The sequence below is a fragment of the Salvelinus fontinalis genome, chromosome 2 (genome assembly GCF_029448725.1).
Source record: "Salvelinus fontinalis isolate EN_2023a chromosome 2, ASM2944872v1, whole genome shotgun sequence".
Classification (NCBI taxonomy): Eukaryota; Metazoa; Chordata; class Actinopteri; order Salmoniformes; family Salmonidae; genus Salvelinus; species Salvelinus fontinalis.
In genome coordinates this window covers 60648410-60657943 of record NC_074666.1, presented here as the reverse complement: position 1 = coordinate 60657943, position 9534 = coordinate 60648410, and the positions used below count along the sequence as shown (strand labels likewise).

Here is a 9534-nt window from a genome sequence, read left to right as displayed (position 1 = left end):
CTTCACAAAATAGATGGAGTCTTGAGGAAGGAAAATTATGTGGATATATTGAAGCAAGACATCAGTCAGGAAGTTTAAGCTTGGTTGCAAATTGGTCTTCCAAATGGACAATGACCCCAAGCATATTTCCAAAGTTGTGGCAAAATGGCTTAAGGACAACAAAGTCAAGATATTGGAGTGGCCATCACAAAGCCCTGATCTCAATCCTATAGAACATTTGTGGGCAGAACTGAAAAAGCTTATGCGAGCAAGGAGGTCTACAAACCTGACTCAGTTACACCAGCTCTGTCAGGAGGAATAGGCCGAAATTCACCCAGCTTACTGTGGGAAGCTTGTGGAAGGCTACCCGAAACGTTTGACCCAAGTTAAACAATTTAAAGGCAATGCTACCAAATACTAATTGAGTGTATGTAAACTTCTAACCCAGTGGGAATGTGATGAAAGAAATTAAAGCTGAAATAAATAATTCTCTAAACTTTTATTCTTACATTTCACATTCTTAAAATAAAGTGGTGATCCTAACTGACCTAAGACAGTGCATTTTTGCTAGGATTAAATGTCAGGAATTGTGAAAAACTGAGTTTAAATGTATTTTGCTAAGGTGTATGTAAACTTCTGACTTTAACTGTACATACACACCAGTGGAAGCTCCTCAGAAGAGGAAGGGGAGGACCATCCTCAGTGAATTTCTTTTTTTTTAATGGTAAAACAGTTCAAAAGCTTTTTTTTGGTTGATAAAACTATACTAAATATATTCACGTCACCAAATAATTTATTAAAACACACTGTTGCAATGAAGGTCTACAATAGCTCAACAGCACTCTGTAGGGTAGCACCAGGGTGTAGACGGAGGACTGCTAGTTTCCGTCCTCATCTGGGTAATGATAGCTAACACAGTTCCGTACAGGTTTTGCGTACCGCAGCATTCAAACGAGGCTGCGATGAAAACTAATGGGACTGTAGCGACTGTGTTGGCATCAAAATCTGGGGTGTAAACTACTTTTCTATTCCAGCTTTAATTGACATGGTAATAGAGCAAATGTATTTGAGAAAAGTTGAAAAAACTGACCCTTCTTAACGCCGCACAATACATTGTGACGTATCGTACGGCAAGCATTATGCAACACATTGTGTGCCTTACAGCGTCTTTCCACCAGGGGTAGAGGTTCTCTCGCAGATTAAAAACAAGAAAGTGTAAGGGACAGGGAAAGGGGGATGCCTAGTCAATTGTACAACTGAATGCATACGTTTTTCGCATCATCTCTGCAAGCCATCATGACTCTCAAAAGCCACGAGACAGCCACTGTTTACTTCTGAAGATAACTTTAGCGCCGCCCTAAAAACCCTATTCAAAAAAATAATGACACATTATACACTGCTCAAAAAAATAAAGGGAACACTTAAACAACACAATGTAACTCCAAGTCAATCACACTTCTGTGAAATCAAACTGTCCACTTAGGAAGCAACACTGATTGACAATAAATTCCACATGCTGTTGTGCAAATGGAATAGACAAAAGGTGGAAATTATAGGCAATTAGCAAGACACCCCCAATAAAGGAATGGTTCTGCAGGTGGTGACCACAGACCACTTCTCAGTTCCTATGCTTCCTGGCTGATGTTTTGGTCACTTTTGAATGCTGGCGGTGCTTTCACTCTAGTGGTAGCATGAGACGGAGTCTACAACCCACACAAGTGGCTCAGGTAGTGCAGTTCATCCAGGATGGCACATCAATGTGAGCTGTGGCAAAAAGGTTTGCTGTGTCTGTCAGCGTAGTGTCCAGAGCATGGAGGCGCTACCAGGAGACAGGCCAGTACATCAGGAGACGTGGAGGAGGCCGTAGGAGGGCAACAACCCAGCAGCAGGACCGCTACCTCCGCCTTAGTGCAAGGAGGTGCACTGCCAGAGCCCTGCAAAATGACCTCCAGCAGGCCACAAATGTGCATGTGTCTGCTCAAATGGTCCGAACCGACGCACACACGCACGCAAACACACACACATACATACACGAACACACACAGCAGGACCACTTGCCCACTCCTCGCCACTATCTAAGGCCACAAACACAGGAAGTTTAAGGCTGACCCACTTCTCTTCTGTCAGACGTTTTATTCAGGTCTTCATACAAACAAGCTGTCAGTGAACACATTTAAAGACAAACACAACTAGCAGCACTAACTATCCGAGATAAAGTAACAATGCATTGGCAAACCAGCTGCCTCAATAGTAGTACAAGTAATATACAACATTTATAAAAAATATGAATAAGCTACATATTTAGAAACTCTACAATACTTTCCATGTAAAAAATCATTGGTTGGCACTTTGTACCTGCATTATCTGAGCCTTGTGTCATAGCTTGCACGAAGAATAAGTTCAACAGCTTAACTAAAATGCAAATTGAGTGAAAAATGGATTGTTCAAATAGACTTGTTGCTGTAGGTATTCTGCAGCTCTTTAATGGTCAAATAGCCATTACAACTGGGTTCCACTGTCATTGAGGAGGATCTGCCTAGAGCAGCCTCTACTGGCCAGGCATTGTAACTGCCGCTAGACGCCATGGCTGAGTTTGACTCAGGATTATGAAGGGGGAGTTGGGGGAGACTCAGGGGATGGTGAGGGCCTGGAGGGATCCGAGCAGGCAGGGAGACTGGTAAGACAAGAGGGGCCACTGGAACCACATCCCTCTCCTTCTTATCCTTCTTTCCTTCCTCTTCCACCTGGTCCTCCCCCTCTACGCTCTCCATGCCGAAACCAGAGTCTGGGCTCAGGGGCTGGCTCTGCAGCCGACCGAGACGCTCCAGGCGCTCGTAGGAGGAGGATGTGGCGGAGAGAGTGCTGTGGTCCCCCTGGTAGGTGAAGTAGACGGGGCAAGACTCGATGAAGAGGCTGCTGGGGTATTTGGGGTAGAAGTAGCCGATGTTGGAGAAGCAGGAGGACTGGCCGCTGCTGTTCCAGCCATCAGAGGGCGTGTTAGGGTCAGAGTGTAGGAGAAAGGCCGCGGTGGTGGAGCTGGTGGAGTCGGTGACGTCCCAGACTTCTGTTCCAGACACCTCCACGGGGGAGATGTCCTCGCAGGGCTGGGCGGTGATGAAGGACTCTGGAGCAAACAAGGGGCTCAGCCATTTCTGCATGGGGGGGGCCAGAGACACACGTCAGTATACGCAGCTCTGTACAGTGTCACAGTTATTGGTGAAATTGAAAGATATGCTTATACTTAGGCAAAATGACAAAGGATAAATATGTTACTGCATCTACACTGGCACGTATCACGTTTTGAAAGTTGCTGCAAGATCAGTGTGTGCTTGTTCGTAAGTCTCAAAGGATTATTGGTGTGTTAATGTGTGCATGTGGTAGAGAGAGCGCGTCTATGTCTGCATCTAACTGTTCATGCAAGGAATTCAAACCAACAGAGAAACCACACCAAGGGGCCTGTGCTCATGACTAATGTTTCGCTTGGGTTTTTTACTGTGGCTGGACACTATCCTTTCACTGGCAACTAAAGAGACTGTTCCCAACTGTAAGCATCAAATGTAAGTAAGTAGTAAGTCAAGTTAAATAAGGACATAAATGCGGATATATCCACTCAACCAGGTTCCAGAATATTATATTAGGCCGTCCACTAGGTTTTCATATCAAGAAAACATTCACGCTAGTGAATAAAGCCACATACACAGAATTTTATTGGTTCAAGAGGTTTCAAGTTTAGCAGGAAGTTGGAGTATTTTCCAGGTACCTGAATGTTTCCACCGTGGACAGAGTTAAGTGGCTGGAAGTACTTGGCGGGGTCAGGCACATACTGGTGTTTCCTATAGTGCACCAAAACAACATGGATTTTAATAAGCCATCTTGGGTCTGTCCCAGAATTAACTTGACACTACATACCCAAACAGACCTAAGGCCCTGAATGCAAAATCTGCTTCATATTGGATTATGTAACCAATGATAAAATCAAGCCCCCGTCATCAACACGGCACAAGACCAAATTAACTAACTGAGCCAAAGGTTGTAGGTCTCACTCCTGATCTGACCCAACAATGCATACATGTACGCATATAATCCACCTTTAAGCATTACTCACCTATTGTTTGTATGAGTTTTGTAGAAGACCAGCAACATGACAACGATGAGAGTGAAAAACGCACCACTCAACACCAGCCACAAAGTCAGGTCCGGGGACTTCACTGAAACACCAGAGAACGGGAGCACGGTTGGAATATAGGTCTCAGAAATTAATCTGGATGCATTTAATGCAATTAACATGGGTCGTTGACACAATTTTTGAGACCAGCAAATTCGTTTTTTTCCCTGTATGGGCCGCATGAACTTCACTATGCACCGACTGTCAGTTTCTCTGGATAGGATAGAGAGTCTTCTGCATGACTGAACATATAGTAGATGTAAGGTTTTAGTTTGTGGCATGGCATGGCATCAAACGTACCAAAGGTTGGTGAGACCTCGTCCTCTGATGTCCAGGAAGCAGTGGGGCTCCACTCACTCCAGTGGCTAGAGGCGGGATTGTTCGGCTTGACTCTCAGCCTGATGTGATGAATCCCACTCTCCTCCACATCCAGCTCTATCCACGGTTCCCGCTTTAGTCTGGTCAAACTCTGGGCCTCCTGTCAGAGACAGACAGGTAAACAAAAATAAGCATAATCACTACAAAGCTACAAGACTCTCAAACTATTTAGGCTGAAATCCTGATGTGAGATGGGTGTGTGTAACTCAAATGTACACACATCATGCTTTGATGTCTATGGAAGCGAAGAATCCGCCAAAAATCACAGCTAAATACTCAGGCGCCGGTATTATGCATGACTACCCACTAATTAGATTCACTATAACTCATTCAGCAGGAATACTGCGTGTTCAGCCAATACCACACACTTTCACATCCACCCACACAATGGTTTGTCTGTCTCACTCACCCCCCATAGCTGGTCTTCCCTCTTCATCTTCACCTGGAACTCATATTCATTGATCTTCATAGACAGCGGACTACCAGCACTCCAGGTGGCATTAGTCCCATTGATGATGACCGGACTACCAGGAGGATGCATCTTAACTGTAAGGAAACAGAGGGAGATGTCACAGTCATCTATTACCATGAAGTGGAGGCGGTTTGGTGAATTACAGTCAGGTGATGGGTAATCTTGTCTGAGACCTGTCATTTAGCAGATGCTTTCCAAAGCAACATTTACATAGATAGTGGTACATAGATTCAGTATTGAATATGTACCCATGCAAGAATCAAACTCTCAAATGAACCAGTGAAGAAGAAGAACGACTATTTAGTGAGAGGCGACTCTCGCAGGTACAATAGACAAAAGAGAACACTGAAAAGGTGGACACTCACTGTGGTTGATAGGTTTGTATCTTATGAGGTTTACCACCTCAGACCCATCACACTCCACCTTAATGCTGGGGAGGTGCTCGGATGAACTGAAATACTGTAGAGAAACACAGTCAGAAAGCAGATGACATGTTTATTAAAGTATCAACTCCTTGCGTCTGTTCTACATTCGTGTGAAAATTCTTATTTTCAAAGCAGTTTTATTAAAAATATACTTCACATTATATATTTAGTTTACTTTGAAAAATAAAATAGGAATCGATAGATTTATAGAAAACAATGAAATTGATATGTACAATAACATATATATGGAGAATTACATACTGTATATAGTTCTGATTCTGATATCAGGAAAAACTTACCTGGCCCTCAAAGACAATACTGCAGCCTCTGAAAGAATGACCTGGCACCGGCCTATCCAAGGGTTTGAGATTGCAACTACTATTGCTACACAAAACAAAATAAATGAAAAGTAAAACTCTCAATATTACACAGGGGTGCATTTATACCTCAAAACACAATGCCGTCATTTTCTGTAATGCAGTAATAATAAAGACAGACAAAAAATATTCCTTACAAAAGATTTCTCTTAAAGTTTTCTTTTGTACCGAGGAGCTGGCAGGCCACGTCTGGATCTACTGCCGAGCTGTTCCACACACAGGTGATGTTGTTGATGTAGTCATTCACACAAAACAGTCCTTGGAGGGAAAGACAGCAAAGGCAAACCAAAAATATTATTACTGTATAGTAACACATCATTTAAAAATCCACAAACTCACCAACTTCCCAAATCTGACTTATATTTTGCGGGGGGGGGGGGGGGGTCAATTCAATCAATAAATTGTGTTTCTCCACAAGGTGCAAGTACTGTTTTTTTTCCACAGATCTTATCTGAATGAGTAGGCTGAGAGTAACATGAAGTCACTAGTTACCTTGGAGATTGTGAGTGAAGCCTGGTGGGACAGAGAGCAGGAACAGCAGGTGAAGCATGGACCACATCATTACCACCACTGTCTAACTGGAAAACAAAAATTAAGAAACTGTCACTTACAGAGTCTTGGCAATTACCACCACTGCTTAAATGTAAAACAAAGATGATGAAAACTAAAGATGAAGAGGCTGTTATAACGGAGCATTGGGACACCAGAAACATTTAGACAGTACAAAACCTGCGTAACAGTTGCATAGAACCGCAGAAAATACATGACACCGATAAGGGACGTCTTGACTTGATTGTATTCAACATTAAAATCTTTCCGTCACAGGCCCAATACCATTATTACCCACTGTCATCCCCTTTGACAGCAGTACATGAAGAGTTTAAGTAGACACTTAAAGGCAGCAGCGGAAACTCCTCTTGAATTGATATCTGTACAGAATATACATTCATCCAGAGACTGCTGACTACTGCATGACCTAATGTTGAACTCTCAATGAGAAAACTTTTTGTACCCTTGTCTCCCCTGAATAGGCTGATGTTCAAGTTTGTTTGTACCAATAGACTGTCTAGTTTTTTTAGCAGTCTAAACACTAACACTTGAGGGCTTGTTAGACAGACTCACCAGGTTGGCCTAGATGTAAAAAAAACATGTATAAAACAGCAGAATATATATATATATATACATACACTATTGATGTATTGTCACACGCCAGATAGGTGCAGTGAAATGTGTTCTTTTACAGGGTCAGCCATAGTAATACCAAGAAAATTAGGGTTAATTGCCTTGCTTAATGACACATCAACAGATTTGTCACCTTGTTGGCTTGGGTAATCAAATTAGCAACCTTCTTGGTGGCTCAACACTCTAACCGCTAGGCTACCTGCCACCCAAAGGATTAGTTTTAAATTACTACATTACGATGATGCGGCTGACACCTAGATGATAACAAGAATGATACAGGGATACTCAATGATACGTTTTTTTTTTTGTTTAAAAAAAAAATCAAATTGAAATCTAAGTTGAATCTTACAAAGAGTAAGTGCTCATGCACATGCAAACAAATTGGTACTCTACCTCGTCAGACTTACCCTCTTAGTCAGGGTCGAAGTGTCAGCACAGTCCTCATTCTGTTCTCCTAATTTCTTTGCTCTGTTTTTACTTTTTGACTTTTGCAGATGCTCTCTCCTCTCTGTCTCCTTAGTCTCAGGTAGGTCTCTGTCTGTCTGTCTCTCTCTCCCTTTGTGACTGTCTCTCTGTGCCTCTAGCTCTCTCTCACTCTGTCTCTATCGTTCTCTCCTGCTCCCTACCGCTATCACTATTGCTCTCTCTCTCTCTTTCTCTCTCTCTCTCGATTGAAGTGCCCAGTGACATTTCATGGTGACACACGTAACCACAACCTCTCGCTAAGGCTGACATTTGCCTGTGTCTTGCAGGAAGCCACACAAAACCCTGAAGAAAAAAAAAATATATATATATATATAATTACCATTCTCTACAACAGTGTTTATCAACCCTGGTCCTGGGGACCCAAAGGGGTGCCCATTTTTGTTTTTGCCCTAGCCCCCACACACCTGATTCAAATTAAAAGGCTTGATGATGAGTTCATTAGTTCAATTAAGTGCATTAGTGCTTGGTCCAAAACAAAAATGTGGTAGCCCTTCCTAGGACCAGGATTGAGAAACACTTCTCTACAACACCTACTCTACAAGCAAAGCCATTAGGCCCCTCAGCCCCTTTATGTGTTAAGGTAAAACTACTGAATACACCGCATCCTGTTTCAGTCGAGCACCAGTAAAGTAGGCTAGAACAGAGACATACGTTCACACTGAAATGTCAGGTGGTTTCACACATTGCAGCACCAGATTGGCAGAGTAACGCCTCGATCACACCGACAGCGGCATTGCATTTTGGCACAACAGAAGCACATGAATTTCCGATGGACCGCTACATTTGCCTTGTAACCTTGCGTTGGAGAGGCAGTTGCAGTGCGTTCTGTGTGGTGCATACGTCGGATTGGATTTATCGCACGTATGTCAAACTGTATGCCTAGATGGTTTGACAGAAATGGTAGCAGAAGGTTAATATTGAACTTTTGTTGCACACATATCCAGATGATGCTGTGTCCCAATTTGCGCAATGACACTGTCGGTGTGATCAAGGCGTAAGGTGAATACCCTACAATTAGACACGTGTTAAAATATACAAAGGTTTTCCAATATACTGTAGATCCCTCATGAAAGCAAGTCAGGGCACAAAAAGGTTTCAAGCTAGTAGTAAATGGATAGTGGAGTCAAAAGATCCTTGTGAAAGTCAATAAAATGCAGAAGTAGAAATGGCAATAGAAAGATGAACTGAGTTAGTATGACAATGCAAAGGTCATCGGACATCTCATTTTGTAGCCATAGACAGACAGGCTTTTTCCTCATAGATGGGAGTAATTTTTGTCTGTGGTGTCATGCAGCATGATACCCATTTCCTCCATTGTTGGATTTCTATCACATCCTTACATATTATGTGACATACAAAACAACATAAGCAATAGGTAGATAGCTATTTTATGTCACACGGCTACATGAAATGCTTTGTATCAATCAATGTAGTGGAATGAATGTACTGAAAATGACAATCCTCCTTTAATCATAGAAACCGATGGAAACCTCTACTTGTTACAACATTACAAAATGCATGCTGTCGTAGATGCTTAGCACACTGAGATGAGCAGGTCCCGTGAAGTGTATCTGCACATCAGCATTCAACAAACAAAGTGAAGTTCAGGCTTATGTCGCAACAACTGCCTGTTTGTTCACAGAACGCGAGTGAATGCGTTGGTTTGGCCATGATGGCACTTTGACACCCCCAGATATATGGGTTCTGGCTGAGTACTTTTCACTCTGCAACATAGGTAAAGGGAGGCTTGCAAGAAGAGAGGCGGGGGTGGTGTAGGTGACACACACTACGCTTGTTGAAAGGTCAGAGTCCGCTTTTTGGCAGGAAGTTGGCGCTAGGCCTCAATGTTATGTGTAATTTGTGTACAGAGGCAATAAGAAAAACAATCTCCATCTGTAGACCACAGGGGGGGTGGGGGGGGTGACTGTGGTGTACGATGGGAGGAGGTGAGAACAACGTTTTGTAAAGAGAATGTGTGCTAATCATATCACAACACCTCTGTAGTTTGCTAACTATAGGCCTTTTTGAGGTCTTGCTCGAAAAGTTGGGTGTTAAGTTGCAACATGTTCT

General features: G+C 42.9%; 1 protein-coding gene across 1 annotated transcript; it reads right to left on the bottom strand.

Moving 5' to 3' along the window:
- Nucleotides 1-2076: 2076 nt before the first annotated feature.
- Nucleotides 2077-9296, bottom strand: LOC129822559 (interleukin-2 receptor subunit beta-like). Its single transcript, XM_055880883.1, has 10 exons — nt 7386-9296; nt 6289-6374; nt 5934-6054; nt 5719-5803; nt 5360-5453; nt 4932-5068; nt 4445-4622; nt 4085-4187; nt 3740-3812; nt 2077-3131 (listed from the first exon to the last, which is right to left on the bottom strand). The coding sequence occupies exons 2-10, from the start codon at nt 6356-6358 to the stop codon at nt 2424-2426; spliced, it is 1569 nt and encodes a 522-aa protein (XP_055736858.1). The 5' UTR covers nt 6359-6374; nt 7386-9296; the 3' UTR covers nt 2077-2423.
- Between the last annotated feature and the right edge of the window lie 238 nt (nt 9297-9534).

Bases quoted from the DNA above. Each gene is read 5' to 3' on its own strand.
- LOC129822559 (XM_055880883.1), bottom strand. From the start codon at position 6,358: ATGATGTGGTCCATGCTTCACCTGCTGTTCCTGCTCTCTGTCCCACCA. The intron at 6,055-6,288 runs GTAACTAGTGAC...TTTCCCTCCAAG, and splicing joins CTTCACTCACAATCTCCAAG to GACTGTTTTGTGTGAATGAC. The intron at 3,132-3,739 runs GTACCTGGAAAA...CCCCCCATGCAG, and splicing joins TCCACGGTGGAAACATTCAG to AAATGGCTGAGCCCCTTGTT.